The sequence below is a fragment of the Vigna angularis genome, chromosome 1 (genome assembly GCF_016808095.1).
Source record: "Vigna angularis cultivar LongXiaoDou No.4 chromosome 1, ASM1680809v1, whole genome shotgun sequence".
NCBI classification, from domain to species: Eukaryota; Viridiplantae; Streptophyta; class Magnoliopsida; order Fabales; family Fabaceae; genus Vigna; species Vigna angularis.
The window spans coordinates 48,233,069-48,257,102 of record NC_068970.1 but is presented as its reverse complement, the minus strand read 5'-3'; the positions used below and the strand labels follow the sequence as shown (position 1 = coordinate 48,257,102).

The 24,034-nt window shown below is 31.5% G+C and overlaps 2 protein-coding genes across 2 annotated transcripts; one reads left to right on the top strand and one right to left on the bottom strand.

Annotated features, from left to right (window-relative positions):
- Positions 1-2,468: 2,468 nt before the first annotated feature.
- Positions 2,469-3,239, bottom strand: LOC108326701 (uncharacterized). The gene is made up of 2 exons (XM_017560308.2): positions 2,884-3,239; positions 2,469-2,754 (listed from the first exon to the last, which is right to left on the bottom strand). Exons 1-2 carry the CDS (start codon positions 3,055-3,057, stop codon positions 2,626-2,628), a joined length of 303 nt encoding a protein of 100 aa, XP_017415797.1. The 5' UTR covers positions 3,058-3,239; the 3' UTR covers positions 2,469-2,625.
- Positions 3,240-19,960: 16,721 nt separating this feature from the next.
- LOC108326689 (WAT1-related protein At1g25270) lies at positions 19,961-21,991 on the top strand. Its single transcript, XM_017560306.2, has 7 exons — positions 19,961-20,154; positions 20,331-20,393; positions 20,484-20,600; positions 20,777-21,032; positions 21,109-21,267; positions 21,360-21,511; positions 21,658-21,991. The coding sequence occupies exons 1-7, from the start codon at positions 19,961-19,963 to the stop codon at positions 21,833-21,835; spliced, it is 1,119 nt and encodes a 372-aa protein (XP_017415795.2). The 3' UTR covers positions 21,836-21,991.
- Positions 21,992-24,034: the final 2,043 nt, after the last annotated feature.

Below are 24,034 nucleotides of genomic sequence, written 5' to 3'. Positions count from 1 at the left end.
TAGATCTATGAATTGTGTCCTGTTAAGGACACTCTCATGCCAGAAATATTTGGTGAAGCAAAAGAAGTGCCAAAACCATGTTTCACAGGGAGAGCAAAGGCTGTTGCTCTGATTTTGCTTCTTGCAGTTGCTTTTTTGTCGATCTCGGTCATAGATCCTACTATAATTTATCGAACTGTGTTTAAAGACCTCTATAGGGTTTATGAATCCTCTGAATTTTCAGTGTTTCCAAGAGATAAATTTGATCAACTCACCCAGTTTGCAGAAACAAATTTTGATGAGATGGCTTAAAATTTGCAAATTTGGTTTACCAAGTTGTTGTCATAATATTATAATTTGATGTTTCAGCAGGATCATTCCATGGTGAATCAGTATCCTAAAGTCTGAAAAAATTAAAAAATAAAAACACGTTACGACCTCGATTACCTAAAAATCGAGTTATAATCTTACCCCTTTTGCCTCAGTTCATAACCGAGGCATAAAACCTACATTTTTTACCTCGTCTGTATAGGCCTCGGTTGCAGAACCGGTGCCTATAAGCAATAATAATCGGTGCTATTTATTTATTGATAAATTTCGTTGATAAAATTTGTCGATAATTTAAAATGTTTACTTTCGACAAATTTATTCGTTGATAAATCTATTGATAAAAGACTAACAATTTTTTTGACCAAATATCAAAGGAGCTCAAAGTAAAACTCACAAATTCGGCTAGAGCCAGCCACTATGTGGCATTGTTTTGTTACAACCTTTGTTGGAGAGCATGGTGTCGGGCAGCGTCATCGGTAACAAAAAAAGGAATGTCGAGATATATGCAATGTGTGTTGGAAATGTGTGTTGTTTCGTTGTTGTCATCGTCGTTGTCAAGAATCTGAATTGATTAGTTGCCACATGTTCCAGCTACCCCTTGATAATACCGACTATTTACCACCTCTAGCATTACCATGTCGCATAATCATGACTTTGAACGTCAATCGCCAATGCTACAAATGACAATATTTCTTCTTCAACTTCTATGTTATGGGTTTCTTTTTCCCCTTCCTTTGATATTTGTGATTTTTTATATTGGAATGAAGATGATAAAATTTATCGTTTTAATACTAGTGTAGAAAAGGGAAATGACATCGATTTTTTTCGTCTATATGTAGCGGTTGATGAACCAAGGTATATACAAGCGAGACAAAAGAGGTAGGTTTTTTGCTTCGGTTTCGAACCGAGAGAAAAAGGAGTAGGCTTTTGTCTTGGTTCAAATGCCACCGAGGCGGTAGAGGGTATTTAATATAACTTTTTTTCCTGTGAGGTTTATTGCCTCGGTTCCTTTGAACTACGACAGTATGGGGTATTTTTTTTCGTCAGACTTTATTGTTTATTTCTCTTTAAGCAATTTGGATAACAGAGCTTTCATTTCCCTACATATTTTTCATCTTTTTCTTACAGAACATCACTTATTAGGTTCAAGAAGATGTTCTAGCTGTAGTAGATGGATCTGATGATACTCTTTGAAGAACTTCAGTTACTGATGCCTACAAAATAACACAAGTAAAAGTAAGAACATAAAACCAATTGCAGTCAAGAAAAAAGAACAAAAAGAATGTACAAAACAATGAACATCAAAATGAAAGCAAGCTCAAAACTTTAGGAACTCTATTGCCCATGGAACATAACCTGGCCTTGAGATCCTTATAGTGTATCAAAACCACAGCTTCCACATACACTTCCATGTCGTCTTAGTCATTGATCTCCACCGAGTGCGACACCACACCCTCGTAACGAAGCTTCTCCATGAAGAACCGACTCTTCTCGGCCAGAGCACTCTTTCGGATCTCCACTGACACCCTCAGATCGTCCCGCCCTACCATGAGCCGGATGTCATCACCCTTGAGCAAGGCAAGCTCCCAGAGAAGCTTGGAGAGTCGATCTTGCGCCTTACGACGCTTGTCTTCGAAAAATTTGTGGTCATCCGACATCATGTCGAAGAGGGTTTGTGTGTGTCAGTGAGTTTGATGTAGATCGCGATATTTACTAACAAATTTTTTCTTCAATAATTACCAACAGATTCTTCATTTGAAATTACTAACGAATTATTTCTTCTATATTTATCGAAAGTCATAAGTAATTACTGGCTATTTTTCCTTCGATAATTACTAACAAATACAAATTTATTAGCAAATATTATTGAATACAATTTACTGACAGATTTCGACTCATCGAAAATCTATCGAAAAAATTGTTAATAATGAATTTATAACATTTTCAACAAATTTTTGACAATCAGTAATACCTGTATTTTATTTTATGTAAGTGAATTTTATCTCACTAAACCTTAAACTCTCTCAACGGGTAGGATATAGCCTATAACTTCTATAATTAGATTAAAACATCCGTATAGTCTATAATTTTCATAATTAGATTAAAACACTGAGAAAGAGAAAGTAACATAGATAAATCCAAATAAATCAATAATAATCTTGATAGAAAATAATTGAGATATAAATATATTAAACGAAGAAGCCAAAATCCATATGGTGAATTTAGATGTAGTCAATTTTTCTTGACCATTGAACAGAAAGAGAACAAATTTGTGTATTCAAGATATAACGCAAGCATGAACACTATTCTTTATAATTAGGCCTCAGTCTTTGTCACTTCTTCTGCTTTTGGCTTCTCTTCTTCAACCTTCACCAAGCCACTTTGAGCTTCTTCTGCCTTTGCTTCAGCCTTTACTTCCTCTGTCTTCAGTGCCTCTTCTACTTTCTGCCACAACCTCACAATTATTAATAGGCTAAATTACCAGCTTCCTATTTTAATATATATCAACTGTAGTTAATTTCGTTCTTTAAATAATAAATGTGATTGAAATTTGAAGAAAAAAAAATGTGATACCTCATCAAGCAAGTTTCTTAGAGACTTATTCTCTGCATCAGTTAGGGTTTCCTCAGTCTTGGTCTCAATATTTGCTTCACTCTCCTTATGTTCAACCTCAACCTCTTCGGTCACAGGCTCTGGAATGTCCGAAGGACCCTCATTGGTCTTGGGATTGCTACCACAGTTTCCCATGTTCAGTATTTGGACGGGAGAATGAACCAAATTTTAGGGTTTAGGGAGACTAAATCAAGTTTACTTGATCGTCCTCCCTCTAAATACAGGCTTTAAGAAAGGTTAAAGGATTGTTATTATTGCTATTGGGTAATGCTTCATCAAAAGGGTTTATAAAGGCTCATTTTCTTCTTTGTTTTCGATTTGGTGATTGGCTCGCAAAATTTTGAGGAGACCAATGCCTCCTATTGCTTTAAGTTCCCACGCTTAAGGGTTAATATTTAGCAAATGGTTAATTGTGTAAACTTTGCAAATACATCAAATCGAAAACCACGGGCCACGATTGTAGTAAAAATCCTAAAATAACCACGTCTTTTTCACAATCACATAGAAAGAAACATAGTATGCGGTTTTTGTGTCCTTTTCTAACTTTCTATGTACGTAATGACTATTAATAACTACTATAATACTCTTCATTTTATTTTATTTATTTTATATTATTCGATCATTTTATTGACACACCCTTATTCACCAACACAAGCAGCTCTGGCTTTTCATTTTTACAAGGGTTAAATCCTGTATTGTCTTGGTAAAACTCCTGGTATATTGCAAAGCAGTGTTGGCCACATGATGAACTAGTCAACAAAATTCTGATTCTTCAAATTAAAGGTTAATTTGGGGTTATAAATCTTCTATTAATTTGATTTTTTATTTTAATAATTAGTTTAAAAATGTGTCTATGTTGAAGCAATGTTTAGTGTAGGTTATACAATTATAGATATTTTATGGGAACATCGTAAGATATGCATAACACCACTCTCTTGTAGGAAACAATTTTACCTTAATTTGTTGAGGCAAGTCACAGAACGATGCTAGCAAAATATTAGCTGATATTTTTTTGGTATATATCTGTTCTGTTTTTTTTTTTTTTTGTGAAATTTTGATGTTAATTCCACTGAAAGAAATAGACTCTCACATTTTTATCCAATACAAAAATTATAAAATGGATATATTGAAAATATTCTAATCGAAATAAACATCAAGTACATTTTTTTAAGAAACGATAAAATATATCTCATGATGAAAAGACATGTGTCTAGAGACAAGTTTAAACTCTTTTAGGCTTTAGTCTAAATTTGTTGAAGTGAAGTTAAATTTATTTTTGTAATGTTCATTGTTTCCTTTTTAAATTTTTAGATTATTTATTAAAGTTTTACATTTAAGTATTTATTATAATATTTATTAATCAACAAAACGATTTATTTGTTCATTGCATTTAAGTGCACGATGGATCTCAGCTAAAACTTAAGTAATTTTAATTTTCGAGAAATATATCTAAAATCAATATCTATACTAATCTATAATCCATCTATAATATATACAAATCCTCATTTTTTTTCTCCTAAACCTAAGTAATTAATACTAATTAGGTTCTTTCGTACCTTGAATTAATATATAAGCAACGATCCATTCACTGTATTCATATTGTTATATAAATAATTAATTAATACTCCAATAGAATGACTGAAACATTTCTTTTTCAAAATGATCGGTTCACTTTTTCATTCAATTAATAGAAAACAAATTATGCATTGATATATAGAAACTTGATTGGTGAATTACGCCCATAAAAAATTGCTTCAATTTAACCATCACCCTAACGAGCATCTTCATCAGCTTATGTTGTTACCATAGCTTTGCCAGCACTTTCTGCAGAAGACTAGCATCTTAACCTCCTAGCGAGTGGTTTCATCTTGACAGTGGCAGGCACTTGGACTTTCACGGTTTCAAATGACATGGTTTGAATAAAAAAGAAAGGACCTTAGAGTGTTATAAACATGAATCATATTATAGAACACACTAGAATAGAACACATTTAAGTCTATTTTAAAAGATTTATCTCAAATCTAATTTATATTTTTGCATTTTATGTCTAATCTAATTATTTGAATTTGGATTACACATAGATTGGAGACAACTCTTTTGGATTTTAAAATTCAAAATTAATATAGGATTTAATCAATTCGTGTTATGGAAGTATACATGGGGCAAGCCCAGGCAAGGGAGAACCAAATTGGGTAAGACCTAGCTCATGCAAAATCGAGTTGGATTAGACTAACACGACTATAAATATTACATTTAATTATATTATATAGGTTACAATTTTAAGAAAAATGTAAATTAAAGAAACGTAATAACATTTTTGTAATTTCGTGGACTAAAGTTACCTATTTTGGTTCAATCAATGTAAAAAAACACTTTTTACATATAATATGTTTTGGCTTTTTATGTCTAACGTAGGTAAAACATAATTGTGAGAGACATAAATTTATATCAGATGTATATATAACCGACATAAAATTTATGTATATGTTGTAGAGAAAATAAATGTAAATTTCTAGTCTTTACTTTTAAATTTTAAGTCAAAATATACGTCATTTAAAAATATCAAAAATCAATATATAATATAAAAATGTAGGGAGGTTCAACATATAAATAGATCTTCACACATGTTCATCTCTTATTTTATCCAATGTGAGACTTTATTTGTATTCTAACATTCTTCTCCTCAAACAAAGGACTCACTATTACAGAATTGGACATAGATAATGCCTAATAGATAACGTTTTTTTTAAATAAGCGCTATCTATGAATGTGTGAAACAATAGATAACGCTTATTTAAAAGAACGCTATCTATAGGTAATTAATATTACTTTTTTAAGTCATAATTTAAAATAGACCAATAGATAGCGCCTTTTTAAAATCATCTCTTTTGTTACCACAAAAGATGAAACTCACTTCTCTTGAAGGTCACAAGGGATGAACACCTCCTCTGAATGTTTCACGAAACACTTCTTTTGAATCTTCGCAAAGGATGACATGCTTCAGTCAGCAACAACAACGATAGTCAATCAAAATCCTAGTGAAAGTTCTTGCTTTATACCAACATCAAGTTCTTAATGCCACAACACAAGGGTTACACAAACCCTAAAACACTCTTATCACAAAAAAATACTCTAATATGTTTTCATGTTTTAAAATGAGAGTCTCAAACCAATATATAAAGATCTCACTGAAAGACACCTCCAAAAATCTATTGTCAATTTTTTCTCGCGTGATAATCGATTATCTAGTTATGGTAATCGATTATGCATTTAATGAATGCGCAACAACCAAAAACATTCCTAAAAACTCCAATGGCTAAATGTGATAATCGATTATGGTAAGTCATAATCAATTATGGACACCCCTTAAATGGTTCATTCGCTCCCGTAATGTGTTTTCCTTAATCTCTTTATATCGAAATTAGACTAGGCTTTGATTTAGGCTTTTTTGTTATTATAATCTCCTTTCTGATAGTGTAATCTCCTCCAATTTTCTTCTAAATAATCTAATATCTTCAAGATATATTTGATTGCTGTGGAGATCTAAAAATATTTGAGAAGATCTTTTCTAGCTTCAAAAAGATTTGACAAAAATTATCTTTTGATATTTACTCATATAGTTCAATAAGGTAATTATTTAAAGGTTTAATTGCTTCCTTTGTCCCCAGTTTGGTTGAATTGTGTCAAATTCATCCTCATTTTTAAAAAAGTTTCATTGTCGTCCTCACGTGGTGTAAAAGTTTCATTGTCGTCCTCACGTGGTGTAAAAGTGTCAATTGAATCCAAACATAGAAAAAATTTGTGTCAAAGTAGTCATTTTTCCTATATCTCTGTGTCTTCCTTTCATACAATCAAGTACAGATATTCATTTTACCTTATCCAATTTAAGGCTTTTCATAGCTCCAGAGAAGTGACATATGAAAGGAAGACACAGAGATATAGGAAAAATGACTACTTTGACACAAATTTTTTCTATGTTTGGATTCAATTGACACTTTTATACCACGTGAGGACGACAATGAAACTTTTTTAAAAATGAGGATGAATTTGACACAATTCAACCAAACTGGGGACAAAGGAAGCAATTAAACCTTATTTAAAAATATCACATAAAACATCTAGATATATTTTCCTTAAATTATCTTTTATTATAACCATTTATCAATTATCAAAGCCCTTTTTGTAGAAAAAATATAAAAAACTGCAAGGTCTAAATTTTGCTTTCCATTCCCTCTTCTTGGCGTAGCCAATTTTCTTCATCTTTTCATGCTTTTCTTGCTTTCTTCATGTAATGCTTGATTTTACTTCTTGTGGTTTTTGATTATTTCCTTGTTTGATTTATCTTTAAGGTGTCATAAAATTTTAACCTATTTATTTCTACACCTGAATAAGCTAAACTTAGTTGTAGCTGCACTAACACACCTTAAAATATCCAAAAAATATTTATGTAACTAAAAACTATTTTTATCATATTTTTATATATCATGCTTAATAAATCCAATTATAACAAATCCTAATTAAAATATTTTTATAAAGTACAAAAACCAATTAAAAATTCAAGATTAAAAGCTAAATGAGAACATAAATATACATTCATCAATAATGCATGAAAAAAGCTTTCCATCGGAACTAACAATTAGCAAGTAATGACTGCATTTGACAATATTCCCATGGTTGTTTTTTATCTGCATACTATCAAGTATTACATGAGAATTTATTAATTTAAGCGATCTACTTAACTAAATAGAATGAGTTAATAAATCATTTGGTACATAAATAAAAGATCATATGCATTCATTTTATGTTATAATAACAAATAAAAAAAGTACATAGTAACATATTAGTGTTCATACTTGTCAGAGTGGTTGTAGCGGAATGGTTAACGTGAAATAACAAACCAAGAGGGGGGGAATTGGTTTTTAATACGAACGTGTGCCTTTTAAAATTTCTTCTCAATTTAACTTAATAAGAAGATAATAATGATAAAGTAAAGAGAGTAAGATTGAGAGAAATTTGCACAGATGATTTTATCCTGGTTCGGATCTTACCAATCCTACATCCAGTAGCTTATCTCAAATCAAGATAAATAGGTCACTACTCACAAAACAATTACAAATTACAATCACAAAGAAACAATTTGTAAAAGTTTAGAAACCACCTCTCTTGATACCACAAGAGATGAACATGCACCTCCTTTGAGTCTTCACAAAGGATGAAACACTTCCTCCGAATACTTCACGAAGGATGACTTACGAAGGATGACTTTCTCTTCCGAACACTTCCTCAGACACACCAAGGATGAACCAACTATTCCTCTATCACCATAGTAGCACTTCAACACCTCCACAAACAAAAGTTTCTTTAGTTGAACAAGATCACACAATTCTCAAGAGTTTTTGAGTTCTAGAGCACAACGGAAGAGTTATTATTGAAGGAAAATGACAGCCTATTTATTGACTCAAGCAAAATGAGTACAACGGCTAGTTACAACGGCTAGTTACAACGGCTAGAAAACTCCAACGGCTACATTTAATCGATTAATCTACTTGTTAATCGATTAACTAATCGATTAAAAGCTACTTTAATCTATTATTCCAGAGACAGTTTGAGTGTTCACCTTTTACTAGGATTAATCGATTAATACTAGGTTTAATCGAATAATACAATGTGTTTTTTACTATGAACATAAATTTTATAATTCTAAGATACATGGAATCAAAACCACCAAGAACCTAAGTCCTAGACACAAAATTACAATTATTACAAAAGCTTTCTATATCAATAAAAGTCTTCAAAGAATCTTCTTGAATCTTGATTTCTCTTGACTTGATTTGGACATCATCAAAACTTCATCTTCATTATTTTGCTAACAATACTTAGATAACCCATTCTTTTATTGTGCTGGAATCATAGTCAAGAAACACTTTGTGATAGTTCTCCGAAAGTGCAAACAAATAACTTTGGGATTAATGAAACTAATTTCTTTTCATGATTAAACTTATGATAATAAAATCAGAATTATTTAGATGAGCTTGTCCATAAGCTCAAATTAGCTTATGAATAAGAAAACTTATAGAAGCTTTCTCTTATAACTTCACAAGAACTTTAATTTCATGTAAATAAACTAATTTTAACTTGTAAAAAATTCAGGTTCATTGTTTCGTACATGTTATTTTCTTTCCAAGAACTTTTTATACAAAAGTTTGTCCAAACAAACCATGAAATTTTGAGAAAGGCTCACATTCGCATGAAATGTGATCATATACAATCACACTACCACCATAAGAAAATAATTGAATCAACAAACTAGAAATGTTTATCAGTTTGAGCTCAAGGATATATTAAGTGATAACTTCAGTAGAAAACAAGGACTTACCCATGCTTCTAAACAAACGAGTTCCAAATGTGCATGAAATTCTTCTCATCCTTGCTCATGTCAACAAAAGTTTCAAGCATTTGCAAGGTATCAATACAAATAATAGTAAGAGCTACAACAAACAACTCATAATTCATGGCCATTACTCAACCCAATCAATGACATTTGGGATGAAACAAACTTAACAATTATGAGTAGATTAATACAACCTCACAGCACCCACAAGGCAACATGAATATCAACACATACATAAACACACAATTAAAATCATAGAAGGTTATAGACCTATTCCACTGAATGGAACGCATACAACACAACAATGCTGGGTTTGAGAAAACCACTCGGCAATCATGATTATCATATCCCATCTTCACGGCATACACACAAAATAGGTTGAACATGCACTCACACACAATTATTTGATCATAAACATTGAAGGCTAGCTCTCTCTACCTCTACTCCAAGCAACCTTTATCTGTACTCAATCTCCAACACTTTCAACTTCTACACCTTGGCATGACAAACCCAAAAACCCTCACTCTTTCTCTGAAAATTTTATCAAGGTTGTTGGGTTTTAATTATAAGGCTAACCATCATTAATTTAGTATTTATCCCCCTAAACTAGATCTAAATTTTTCACCCTCTCGCCGATGAACCTAAAAATACATGTACTTAATGGTGCTCACTGTTTTGGACCATTAAAAAAAATATAAAAACTCAAAACATTCATAAAATTTGGTCGAGTTCCTACTATAGCTACATCCCAACCCAGCTCAAGGAGCTTGGTCATCTCCCCTTCTAGCCAACCTTAGAACCTAGCTCGACAACTCAGTCACATAGAGGCAAACAATATTTAAAGGAAATTCAATTCCTAAACGCAACAGCCAGGCTTCGAACCTTGTTCCCCCACGCAAAAGAGAGTCTGTCTAGTGCATAGCATGCCTAAACTAATAAAAAGTGCACAAATTCACATATAACCCCTTTTTAACTCCTTTGGTAGCTCTCCAACATCATAACAAAATAGTAATCACTTATATAATATTACATGCATTCACCCAACACATTTAAGCTATGGTAAATTCATACAAATATTATTTATAATTATTCCTAATTTTTCAGGGTCTTAAAACATGAGAATATGAATTTCAGAATAGGGCTTCAAATTTTGAACACCAAATGAGGAAAACAAAAGAAAATATAAAAAAAAACAGTATTGGAGGGTAAATGAGGTTTTAGAAAGACTATACCTTAGGTACGAACCACTCTTGAATGATTCCTCTTTGCCTGTGGTGGACCGTGACCTTATTAGTGAGAGCTCCGTCGTTTGGTATTGACTTCATCGCTCCATGTAATCGTCGTCTACAACTCCATTGTCATTGTGGTGGCTCTACGATGATTGTTGTTTGAACTAGGAATCAAAAGGACAAATGGAAGAAAGAGAATTAGAAGGGAAAAATGAAAGAAGGAGAAATGGAAGAATGAAAATCAGAAGGAAAAATGTAAGAAGGAGAGTTCGAAGGGAAAATGGAAGAAGAAAAATTTAAATGAGAAATTGAAGAAGAAAGAAAGAGAATAGGACAAAGGGAGGGAAGAAGGAAATGACGAGAAATTTGGAAAATTCGAGAGGGATGTAGAAAGGATGAAATTTGGAAACTAATGCTTAAGTACATATGTTGTTTTGGAATTTGGGAAAAAAAAATTTTAAGTGTAAAATTTTGGGAGGAAGAAAATGTAAAAATATGAGAAGGAAAAGAAAAAATATATTTTAATTTGAATAGGATATAAACCTCTTTAGAAAAGAATTAAAACCTCAGTATTATTTTCATTTAGACAATACACCATAATTGTCCTAAATCATGTTATTTGTGATAGTTTTTTTATAACTTTTACAAAATATCTTCCACTAAATAATTTTTTTTATAATAAGATATTTATAAATCGGTTTGATATTGATTTTAAAAGCGCAATTTAAAAATTTTACAAAATGATTTATAATCAACTATAAAATATGTTCACTAAACGTCAAACTCCATTTAACCCAATAATATGTCATATAATATGATAAAAAATTAAAAAGTATGATGACATTTAATGTGTAACATATGAAATTCATATATATATATATATATATATATATATATATATATATATATATATATATATATATATATATATATATATATATATATATATATATATATATATGTTTACAAAATGATTTAAAATCAACTATAAATTATGTTTACTAAACGCCAAACTCTATTTAACGCAATAATATGTCATGATAAAAAATTAAAAAAATATGATGATATTTAATGTGAAACATATGAAATTCATATATATATATATATATATATATATATATATATAATAATAATAATAATAATAATAATAATAATAAACACTATATATTTAAATAAAAAATGATTTGACATTATGTATCTTCTATGTGTATTTTACCTTATTTAAATTTTATAATTATTCAGAACATTAAGATAAAGAATAGATTCCAATATACACATGTATATGAAGTATACTTATGTTTTACATAATATCACATTTTGTATTTATTTAATTTAGTACAAGAATTAGGGAAAAAAATAAAAACACAAATTTCTATTTAATTTGTGTTTTTTCTCGGTTGATATTAGTTTAAGAATACTAATCCTCATTAATCTTCATTTGGATAAGTTGTATTTATGCGTATAAAACAGTAAAGACTGATTAAAATAAATAAATATAATAATATTAAAAATCATTCTGTAAATTTACTCATAAAATTAATAGTTTATAAAAGTATTAATCATAAGAATGATAATTATTAAGTTTTTTAAATTATATAAAATTTTCAAAAGTTCTTGATGAAAATAAAGATTAGTGTGAGTTTACACGTATCATTTGGTTTCATTATTTTAGGTGAAGAAGATTATTTGTATGCGTATCTTCCATCTATTCATAGCTGAAACTTTCGTAAGATCGAGGTAAATGCTCTTGCTTTGGCTAGATTGGTGTTGCTGTGCCACAATTAGAGATGTTGCTTTTATCAACAGTTCTGTACTGATTATCAATTAGGTGTCCTTATTTTCTGATCTGTTACTTCCATTTCCAACTTTATGCTTTCTTTTACATTGATACATCTTAACAAGTATATTATCATATTAAATATGTTTAGAACACATGAAAGTAGTAAGAATAGGAAGAAAAACCAGTTGACTTGTCTTTCTTTTTATCGCTACATATATAACTCGAAGAGTGAGAAAAAAAATGTGACACATCATTGACAATGGATACTCAACCTATGTTTAAAACACATTAAAGGAAAGTAAAGTAAGTAGTGATCGATGCTTAAAAATATATGTTTTACATGTGATTCTAGCTTCTAACTACTTTTACTTTTATTTGTATGACATCCTAATATTATTTGGTAAAGAAGTCTTTTTATTAATTTGAAACACATCATATTTTTCTTTTAAAATATTACGTTATATATATATATATATATAATTATTTAAGGAGATTTTTTTTTTGGTAAATACGGTTGAGTGTTTAAACCAACTAACTTTAAATTTTGCTTAGAAATAAGAATGTAATATTTGATGAGTAATCTTGTGGAACATTCACACTACTTAAACATTAATAAAAATTTGTTTTTCTTTCTTAAAAAGAGTGTGACAAGTTAGAGAAAGGTATGTGCATCTTTCAATTGATTGTGGATGTAACTCAAAACGAATGTCCATGTCATCTAAATCTTGTCATGTTTTTACTCCATCTTTTGTCTTTCCTTTTACGTTTAGTAAAGTTTTGACGACACTATCATATACATTTTTTTCAATATGCATCACGTTTATGCAATTTTGTGCATCAAGTTTATAACAATATGGAAGATTAATGAATATTGATCGTTTCTTCCAAATGTTTTTCTCAATGGTCTACTTTTGATGTCTTCCGAACACAACATCAATGTTCTTCACCTAGTTATATACTTCTTTCCCATTACGAGGTCTCGACACAACATCATCTTCAAGACTTTATTAAACGCTTTTTTCAATCTACAATAAGGTTGATTTCGAGGAAGGAGTCTTGCATACACAATTTTTTGGTCATCCTTCAATTGAAGATAATTAGTGTTTCTTCACAAATGAGACATGCAAAATAATCTTTAACACTGTAATAACTCAAGTTTCCATATGTTGGGAAATTAACATTGTATGCAAATGAAAAGTTTCTTCAGAATATGAATCGAAGACCTCAATGCCCTCTTCTCACCACATTTCCGAATCATCAATTAACGGTTTCAGATACAAATCAATATTATTATTAGGTTGTTTAGGACCTGACATCATCATAAACAACATCATATATTTTCTCTTCATGCACAACAAAAGAAATATATTGTAAATCATCAACAACAATGGCCATGAACTATGTTTTCTACTTAAGTTCTCATAAGGATTCATATCATTGATAGAAAGTAGAAGTTTTAAGTTTCTTGGCTCTACACTAAATTTTGGAAATGTTTCATCAATCTTCTTCCATTGTGGGGAATTAACTGGGTGTCAAGAAGATTATCATACTTTCTTCCATCAACGTTCCATTTAAGGTTCTTCACATATTCTTTAATAGAAAACAATCGTTTCAAACTAGGTATTGTAGGCAAGTACCACATCACCTTAACAGATGGACCATCAGTGTCTTCATCACCATTATTTCCATTAATTTTCTTCTTAAACCATGATAAACCACATGTTGGGCACACCTTTAGTGGAACATACTCATCTTTATACAATACACAATTTGAAGCATGCATGTCTCTTTTGGTATTCCAAACCCATTAGACATAAAATTTTCTTCGCCTCGTAATTACATATAGGTAACATGTTATTTTCTGGAAGCATCCCCTTCAACAACTATAATAATTCTTTGAATTTTTTATCGATCAAACCATTCCTTTCTTTTATTCTAAACAATTTCAAAGTTGCTGATAGTCGTGTAAAGTTGGTGCATCCTAGATACAACTCTTCCTTTATATCGTTCTTAAGAGAATCATATAAATCAACTCTTCCAAAATTTTCTTTACCAACATCATGTACCATGTTCTTTAAATGATCACTCATCCATTCATCAATATAATATGTTCCTTTTGACGTTGTATACTTGTGTAGTACTTCTACATGCCAAGTCCAAACTATATAATTCCTTATTATACTATAGATGAATAGATGATCATGTATGTTGTCCAAGTCTTGACATATTTGTTGATAGGGGGAGCTATGGAAAGCTGAACCCATATCTCACATATGATTTTTTTATGATGACAACATAAATGTTTTATAGTTTCCTACACATGACAAAACTATTGATTGTTTATATCTGTGTATGTGCTTGAACTATCTATGACATGCATTCATTGTTTTCAAATGAGTTTCTGTTGACAACTCTTTTCACATTACATATCTGTATGAATTAATCGATTACATAGTTTGAATAATCTGTTAGATTCATCAAATATCAGTACACACTTAATTGTGGCAAAACAACAAGTTTTAACCGATTACATTATGGGTATAATCGTTTAAAACTCGTGGTTATGCCTGCACATGCTTAATGAATGGATTGATGTAATTTGAATGAAAAAGTTTTGAAAATTTGTTTAGGTATGATACTTAATCGATTATGTTATTTCTTTAATAGGTTAAAATGCGTATTGTTTGAAAACTTTTTTCAAGAATAGTCATAACTATCTTAACGGTCATATTTTTAAATGTTATGACTTATATTAATTGCTTAATCGATTATGTGCTTTGCTTAATATGTTAAATGCTCTAAAATGTAAATCTGGTAAAGCAGAATGATTTACTTAATCGATTACATTATTTAGCTAATCGATTAAAATGCATCTGTACTGATATATCTATAAATAGATGCATTGTTTTCTGTTTTCAACAACTTTGATGATTCATAACTTTCATATCTAACATTGTTTGTTGAGTTTTATTACAAGAGGTCATACTCTCTTCAAGAACCAAGAATTCATACATTTGGATAATTTCATCAAGATTCTTTGAAGAATTGAAGAGCTTACATTGGCTGATCATTTTCTACACAACAAGGTGTACTGTACCAGATCAATTTTCATTTTACAATCAAGTGATTGTGGTTCCTTGTTGGTGCTTGCCAGGAAGAAGGACTTAGAGGAGTTCTTGTGACATAGAGTGGGGTATCTAAGGGTTGACAGAAAGATGATTGTTCTTTCTGGATATATTTGCTATAAGTGATTTAGAGTTGTGAGGAGAGTACATTGAAAAGGTTGTCTCTATATCTTGCTTGTAAGAACTCAATCATTATAGTGAATTTTGTTTCAATCTAAGGTTGATTAAAAGAAGATTGGATGTAGGCTTGGCCGAACTAGTATATATCATTGTGTGAATTTCTCTTTCCCTTTACTCTTGCATTGTTATTCATTCTTTATTGATTGCATTTCAAGAAAGATAAAAAGATTTGAAAAAGATTTTTAAAGAACATATTTTTTATAAGGAAGACCTTGTTCCAATAAGACCTTCATGAAGACTTGTCTTGTGGTAAAACTTTTGTAATTTAGTATATTTTTGTATAGGTTGTGATTTATCTTTGATTCTATGTATTGTTTGCGTTAGGTTGTGTTAAAATTTGTTTTGAATAAAAAAAACCTCCTTTTATTCTGAAGATAATCAATTACTAACTTATAATAATCGATTATCAGTAATCGATTTTGACTTGCCATAATTGATTATCACGAGCAATCATGAGAATTTTCAAGCAAGTTTTTAACTATTGTGCTTTCATTCAATGCATAATCGATTACCATAAGTGGATAATCAATTATCACATGTTAAATAGCTGACAACGAATTTTTGAAGGTATCCTTGAGTGAGATCTCTATAAATTGGATTGGGGACTCTCATTCTAACATACAAAATAGTTGAATTTCGAAAAACTTATCTATTTTGTTGTGTGTTGTGATAAGTGTGTTCTAGGGTTTGTGTAACCCTTGTGCTTTGGCTTTGAGAACTTAGTGTTGACATAGAGCAAGAAATTTCACGGGAGTTGTGATTGAGTGTTGTTGTTATTGCTGAGTTAAAGTCTGTCATCCTTTGTGAAGATTCAAAGGATGTATTCATCATTCGTGAAGCATTCGGAGGAGGTGTTCATCCCTTGTGGGTTTCAAGGGAAACGAGTTTCATTTCTTGGGGTAAGAAGAGAGTTGTTCTAACCTTAAAGTATGTTATTTTCTATTTTATTGTAACAATTTGTTGGTTTTTAATAGTGAAGCGTTAATTCTCATTTAAGATTAACAACTAGACGTGGAATCTGTGTAATCCGAACCATTATAAAAATCACTTTTGCAATTTTCTCCCTTCCTTACTCTCTTATTTGTTTAAATTGTTATTAAGAAATTTATAGTATATGAGAAAATTAATTAAGGTATTATTTGCGATAAGAAACCAATTCATCCCCATCTTGGTTTGTTGTATAGGTTAATCATTCTACTACATCGCTTTGACAAATATCAAAGACAAATACATGAAACAACACACAAAATATAATAAGAAAACTAAAAGTCACGTATCGAATAATATATGGCTATATTGTAATGTTTATCAAAACCAAAAAACTAACCTTGATAGAAGAGAGTCATTGGCAACAACGGAGAGAGAAGAACTTCCCGACGTTGTTGTTCGCTGTGATAGACCTTCAATGGAGAACGAAAACACGAAATGAATCAATTGTAACCTCCACTTGTGAAAACACATATATTAGTGGTAAATAATACAAATCTAACATATGTTGTCCTTGCACTTATGAACGAACCAGTTGGTTCACTTGGGGGTGATAGAGTTTCAACTCGTGTAAGGACGTCAATAATCAAAAAAACGATATAAATCAGTCAAAACTAATAAAGTAATAAAGGCAAGAGAAACACTTTTGCAAGAGGTAAGTGATAAAAATTTAACATTTCTTCTTCCTTACACTCGTATTCGAAAATTCAGGTTTAAGTATAAATGAAAGCGTGAAACAATGTGTGAGTTTTGTTTTTACAAATTTTTACAAGACATTTAGAAAAATAGTAATTTTGACGTCTTGTAGGTAATTGATGTTAGAATCTAGGACTTTCGACTTCTCACTAGTAAAAAAATGGGATTAGAAAGCGCAATATACGCTTCGGTTTAAGCGAACCCGAAGCGTATAATAGTGCGGTGGCAGAGTCGTAATAATAGCTTAAATATATATGCTTCAGTTGTCCCATGACCGGTGCCTAAAGCATGCTACTAACTCGGTTCTACGTAAAACCGAGGCATAAAACTCTGCCTAAACCTGCTCTACTAACAACTGTTAGGTTTGATAAGAGCTACTAACTCGGTTGCCTAGCAACCGATGCCTAAAGGGCACTACTAACTCAGTTCTAGACGAAACCGAGGCATACAACTCCTGCCACCTAACTCGGTTCTGATGAAACTCGAGGCATGATGTGATCTTTGATTTTTTCATTTCCACAGCCCAACATCTTCTCTGTCCGTGCTCTCACATTAACTCTTCATTTTCACTTCTTCTCTGTCCGTGCTCTCCCATTCTTCCTCTCTTCTTCCCTCATTCTCTCACTCTTCTCTGTTCGTGCCTCCGCCGCTGTACCTCCTCCGTCGCTCTGGATCCACCGCTCCAGATCGCCATCGCCAAGCCGCTCCAGATTGGCGAGCCCTCCGTCGTTGCTGCCTCTGCCGCTCTAGATCCACCGCTCCAGATCGCCATCGCCAAGCCGCTTCAGATCGGCGAGCCCTCCGTCGTTGCTGCCTCCACCATTCTTCCCCTCCGTTGTCGCCGCCGCCCTAGACCGACAATCTTCCTCCAGCCGTCGAAGCCCTGTTTGATTGGAAACCCTAAGGGAGCTTTCTGGTTCGTTGCAGAAGGTGTTCATCTACTCTTGTTCTTCTGCTTTTGAGGCTAGGCCAGTGAAGACTCACAATCACAAGCACTTTGGGTTTCTAAAATTGGGAAATGTTAGGTCTGTTTCGTTCTTGGATTGGGATTGGGATTTTCCGATTGTGTGAAAAACATTGACTTGCACCACTCCGTTTCTTGTTGGTGAAACAGTTTCTTGTTGCTGAAACAATTTCTGGTTGCTGAAACAATTTCTGGTTGTGTACTGAAAAACAGGTTGCATCTGAAAAAAAAAATAGGATACTACCTCGGTTATGTAAGAACCGAGGCATATTCCTATCTGATTTTATCTCAGTCCATGACCGAGGCATAAAATCTGTTCTTTTTACCTCGTCCACATATGTCTCGGTTGCAAAACCGATGCCAATAATAAAAAATAACTGGTGCCTTTTCTTCTTATTGTACTAGTGTCTTATGATAGTGAATTTTTACAACTAGCTGCCACACGTTTTAATGTCTAAAAGGTGAAACTCCAGTGTTAATTGACGTTGGAATTCCCCTTTTCATACGTCTAATTATTTCCTAGACAACCCAAATGTCATTTTTGTACAGCTTGACATGATTCTTGCAATCATATAATATCCCAAAAGTAAAATTTCAATGTTAATTGACACCAGAATTTCTCTTTTCAAACCTCAATTAAACATATGACGTCAAAATATGAAAATTTTCTTCATCTAAATAGAAGAATTATTTAAAACAATATCACCACTCATTTTTAGCGTTTACCTTTTCCAATACTGACGTTGAACACTATATGTAGAAGACTTATTTCTAACTAGTGATTTTACTTAATAATATATTAACAACGATAAATACAAGTTATTATTATTATAATATGGAATTTAGTTTAATTATTATACTATCTATAATATTTATTTTATTTTTTCATAATTACATTGCAATACATTAATATTAACTAAGGGTATATTTTTTTATATTTAAGTATTTTGGTATCACATTGTGTATGCTAATTTTTTTCTTTATTTTAAATTTCTTATTTCCATTTAAAAATAATCTTTTTTATGTTATTTCAAATTTGAACAAAAAACATGACAAGATATAAAATATACTTAATAAAAAATACACAATATATATTTTTAAATGTCTTGTTGTAAACAAAAATATGAGTGTCAAATTGAATGTAAAATAAATATAATTAAAACATTTTATGTAGAAATAACTTTTAAAGGAGTTTAAATTAATTTAAAGCAAAAAATTAGAACAACTCTCAAATTATAAATAAAGATTAAAAATTATATAAAATATCGAGTAAAAGTATTTTATTTTATTGACCATCGTAAATCTTTTTATCGGAAAATTTCACTAAATATTTTATAATTTTATAAACTAAGTGGTTTAAACGTTAGGTATCAACTTTCTTTCAGCCGATTAATTTTTCAATTTCTTTAGTTTTTTTGTCCCGTTAGTTTTTGTTAAACACAACTTACATTTATTTACAAAAAAAAGAAAATTTACTTATTAACTTGAAAAAAAAAATGTAACAAACAGAAATATGAAATTTTCATATTGATGAGGTTAAATGAAATGCTGAGATATTGAATGCTAGGGCTTCTGTAATATACAAATAAATTAATCCGAAATTTTTTTAGCTTGGTTGGGGTGGAACATAACCTCTATATATTTTGGTCTTCTTGAAGCTCAAACTATTGCAACAGCTGAGCAAAGATGAAATATCATAGAAAAGTAGTGCAAGAGCTGAAGCCGGCGTCGCTAATGGTGCTGTCGCAGGTTGCAACTGCGGCTGCGAACGTGCTTTATAAATTGACCATAAATGATGGAATGAGCATTATGGTCCTCACTTCCTACCGTCACATTTTCGGAGCTGCATTCTCTCTTTCTCTTGCTCTTGTTATAGAAAGGTATGCATTTAAAATCCCCTTAACGTCTATTTCTGTTTTCTGATATGAAGCATGAACACACGCTGGTATCGCATACGACACATTTAGTTAAAGTCTTTAATTTGGAAAGCTTCTTTTTTCATTTTTTATTAAGAAGACGCGTGCTAGTTTCCTTTTCTACATGATATTTAAAACAGAAAGAGCAGGCCAAAGTTGACGTGGAGGGTGCTTTTGATGGCATTTTTTTGCGGTCTATTTGGGTATGCATGGTTGATGATTCTTCCCTCTTCATCCTTAATTTGCCTTGTAATGGAAAATCATTAACTGAAGTGATTTTGACAATGGAACAGGGGCAGTTTAGCGCAAAATCTTTATTTCATCGGTTTGGCTTGGGTATCAGCAACATTTGCTACTTCCCTTTATAATCTCGTTCCTGTGGTTACTTTTATCTTCTCCGTTTTGTTCGGGTACGTAGTCAGAAATCTTCATCACTGCAGTTTTATTTATTTTTAATACATGGATTATTTGATCAAATTTAATATTCTAAAAGATATTAAATTCTATAAAATAAACAACTATTTTGAAGTTCTTTTTATCCCGAAGCAGTTTGCATGCATGAATTATTTCATTTGTACTTTTTTAGCTTGGAAAAGTTAAGCTTGCGAACCGCCTCAGGGAGGGTGAAGGTGTTGGGACCAATAATAGGAATTGTTGGGTCAATGCTGTTGACATTTTACAGAGGGGAAGAAATTAAGATGTGGAGATTCCACACTAGTCTCTTACATAAAAATCAAAAGGGGCACCTAGGATCATCGCACGTTGACTCTGGAAGAAGATGGGTAGGTGTTTTATGTGGTCTTGGAAGTGTTCTAAGTTTTTCATCATGGCTCATCATTCAGGTTAGAAAACTGTTTTTTTAATACATAAATGAGTAAATTGTGGTTTTATTTGGTGAATGATTAGTATATGATGCAGACAAGGATGAGCAAAGAATATCCAAGCCATCTCTCAAGTACTGCATTGATGACCTTCATGGGGGCAATTCAAGCCACAGTCTTTGCTCTATGTGTTGAGAAGGATTGGAGCCAATGGAGATTGGGTTGGAGTATCAGGCTTCTAACTGCAGCTTTCTCTGTATATATATGCTAATTTCATATTTATCATTTGAGGGTCAAATAGTATACATTCCAATTGCTAATTATTAAGAAACAAAAATGCTGTGGCAGGGAATTGTGCTATCTGGAGTTGTTGTTATTGTCACTTCTTGGTGTGTAGGAGTTAAAGGTCCATTGTATGCATCTGTTTTCAACCCTCTCTCACTTGTCATTGTGGCTATTTTTGCTCCTTTGCTGTTGGAGGAAAACCTATATCTAGGAAGGTACACATAAAAGTTACATATATGAGTGCACCTTTGTTCAATCCAAAAATTTCTTTAAACTTGCTTACGAAATTTACTATCGTTACATAGTTTACCTGCAGTTTTTATTATTATCTTATTCTACTTTATGATGGTTTGATGTTCAGTGTCATTGGAGCCGTGCTTATTGTGTCTGGGTTGTACATGGTGCTGTGGGGTAAAAGCAAAGAAATAAAAACATCATCGGAAAAAACGAAACATGTTGAAGCGAGTTCAGGAGTTAAAATTACCAACAGTGATATTAGTTACATGGTTGACAATGAGAGTATCCGAGAACGGACATGAATATGACATCCCTTTATATACAGCTCTCGTCATGGTGTCAGGTCCTAAATCATGCTAAGTATATGTGTTGATGCTATCTGATTAATAAAGTTTAAATTTATTACCTTAACGATTGAGTTTGCTAGCAACAGTATTGTTTTGATGTGACAAAGTGATACTCCACATTTGTTATGCCACTAAATTTGCACATGATGTAACTTAAATCAGTATATTATTTTTTCTTGTGAGTTTTTTTAATTGTCTAATTCCTGTTTTGAAAATTTTATATTATATACTGAATTATTTTTGTTGAAGTTAAATATTGAACGATAACAGAAGTTAATTCAACCATTCCATACATTATGTAGCATTATTCCTCCTAATTAACAATTAGATTGAAGCCTTCCTGAGTATAACCACTACAAAAATCTCCAATTTTAATAGGGGTTATTTTTAACGTTACCGGGATTTTAATTCCTGAAAAGTATATTTTCAGGGGTTACAAGAACCATTTGGGAAAACCACCGTCACAAAGTTACCAGCGGTTTTCTGCCAATTTCTAAGGGTTTTGGGAACCGTCGGAACTAACCGGGATTCCCTAAAACCGTCCCTATTACTAGGGGTTTCTGGGAAATCGTCGACACCCAATGGGTTCTGCAAACTACCCCTTTTTCAGGGGTTTCTGGAGAACAACCGAAACTAATCGGGGTTCTACGAACCGTCGGAAGTAGCTGGGTTCGAAAATTATCCGGGGTTTTATCCAAAACCGTCGGAAATGCATACAAATTTTTTTTTTTGGGTTGAAATTGGAGAATTTCTTAATTTTGATGCATCAGATACCTATCTAGCAGTGTAGTAGTTTATGCTAATAAAATCAAATGAATTAATAAGCAATCTGGAATGCTTCTTTGTAAATTATGGATAATCTCCTTTTGTTAATGGATCCATAAACCTTCAATGGAACAAATAAATTATCTGACATTCATACTTTATTACTAACTATATATAGCATTATCATTAGTGCACTAAAAATCTAAAGGTATCAGGATGCATTATACTTCTGCATACAATGACTTTTACCTTTTTTGTTTCTTTTCAATATAGATTTTTCATGCACCTTAGTTCCCACACACCAAAATGAAAGTAAGAACTTTATAGCACATTTTAATTGTATAATATCAGTTTTGAGGATAAGGATATATAGAGAAGTACTTTACCATCCGAAAGTAGCCTCTCGATCAAGTAGTTTTCAGAGAGTGGCACACTCCAAACAAAATTCAATGTTATGCCATTTTGAATTCTCTACACAGTTATGCTATAAAAAATTAAAGACAACGATGTTCAATACTAAAAATTAAATACAAAGATGTCTAAGGTTCTTCTTCTTCATTACATCTATCGTTTGGCACACTTCCTTGATCAGATACCTACAATATAACATAATAGTTAGTTGGTTATATATTTAAAAAAAGATCATACAAATAAATTTAGCAAATTGTGAAGACAATTGACCCGGATAATTTTGCAACAATAATGATATCATTGTCTTCATTTCATTGACTTGTGTTGTCAAATGAAGATACCTTTAAAAGTTGAAATTATTTAAAAAGTAAGAAAAAATATATCTAAGAAGTTGATCATAAAAAGAACAAACCAAGTAATTGATAAAATATTCATTAATCTGAGTTTGTAATTCAACATTAGAAGCAGGAGTTGAAGATGATCCATCATGAGAACGAGCATGGACTCCAAAGACTTTAGATGGGTAAGAACCCAAACCTAAACCGCGAACGCGTCCACAATGCTCTTTGATTCTTAAAGCATGAGCCAATGAATCTGAACTGGATATTTCTTTTGATTGAGTCGACAATATTGTAGATTCATATGCTTGAATTTTTTTCCTACATACAACATTTATTAAAATAGTGAAATCATCTAAATCAGATAAAACAATTCACCCAATTTCATTATCAATAGATATACAGTTATCGATGCACAAACAATTTGATTCTAAGTCGAAACAGAAACAACACCAGATTAAAGAGTTGCGATACTAATTTCTAGAACCAGATTTCAAAGGGCTATTTTTACTACACTATCGGAAGACTTTTAATTCAGTTTTCTTTGGTTCAAGTATTTAGTTTATGAACTGATATGATAGCAATGGTTTAATATTGAATGAGTACCGAAATTGTTTATTCCACAACTATAACATTGTTT

Coding starts and splice junctions, on each gene's coding strand:
- LOC108326701 (XM_017560308.2), bottom strand. CDS start 3,057: ATGGGAAACTGTGGTAGCAATCCCAAGACCAATGAGGGTCCTTCGGAC. Junction 2,755..2,883: donor TAAGAAACTTGCTTGATGAG/GTATCACATTTT, acceptor AGGTTGTGGCAG/AAAGTAGAAGAGGCACTGAA.
- LOC108326689 (XM_017560306.2), top strand. CDS start 19,961: ATGAAATATCATAGAAAAGTAGTGCAAGAGCTGAAGCCGGCGTCGCTA. Junction 20,601..20,776: donor ATCTTCTCCGTTTTGTTCGG/GTACGTAGTCAG, acceptor GTACTTTTTTAG/CTTGGAAAAGTTAAGCTTGC. Junction 21,268..21,359: donor TTCTAACTGCAGCTTTCTCT/GTATATATATGC, acceptor ATGCTGTGGCAG/GGAATTGTGCTATCTGGAGT.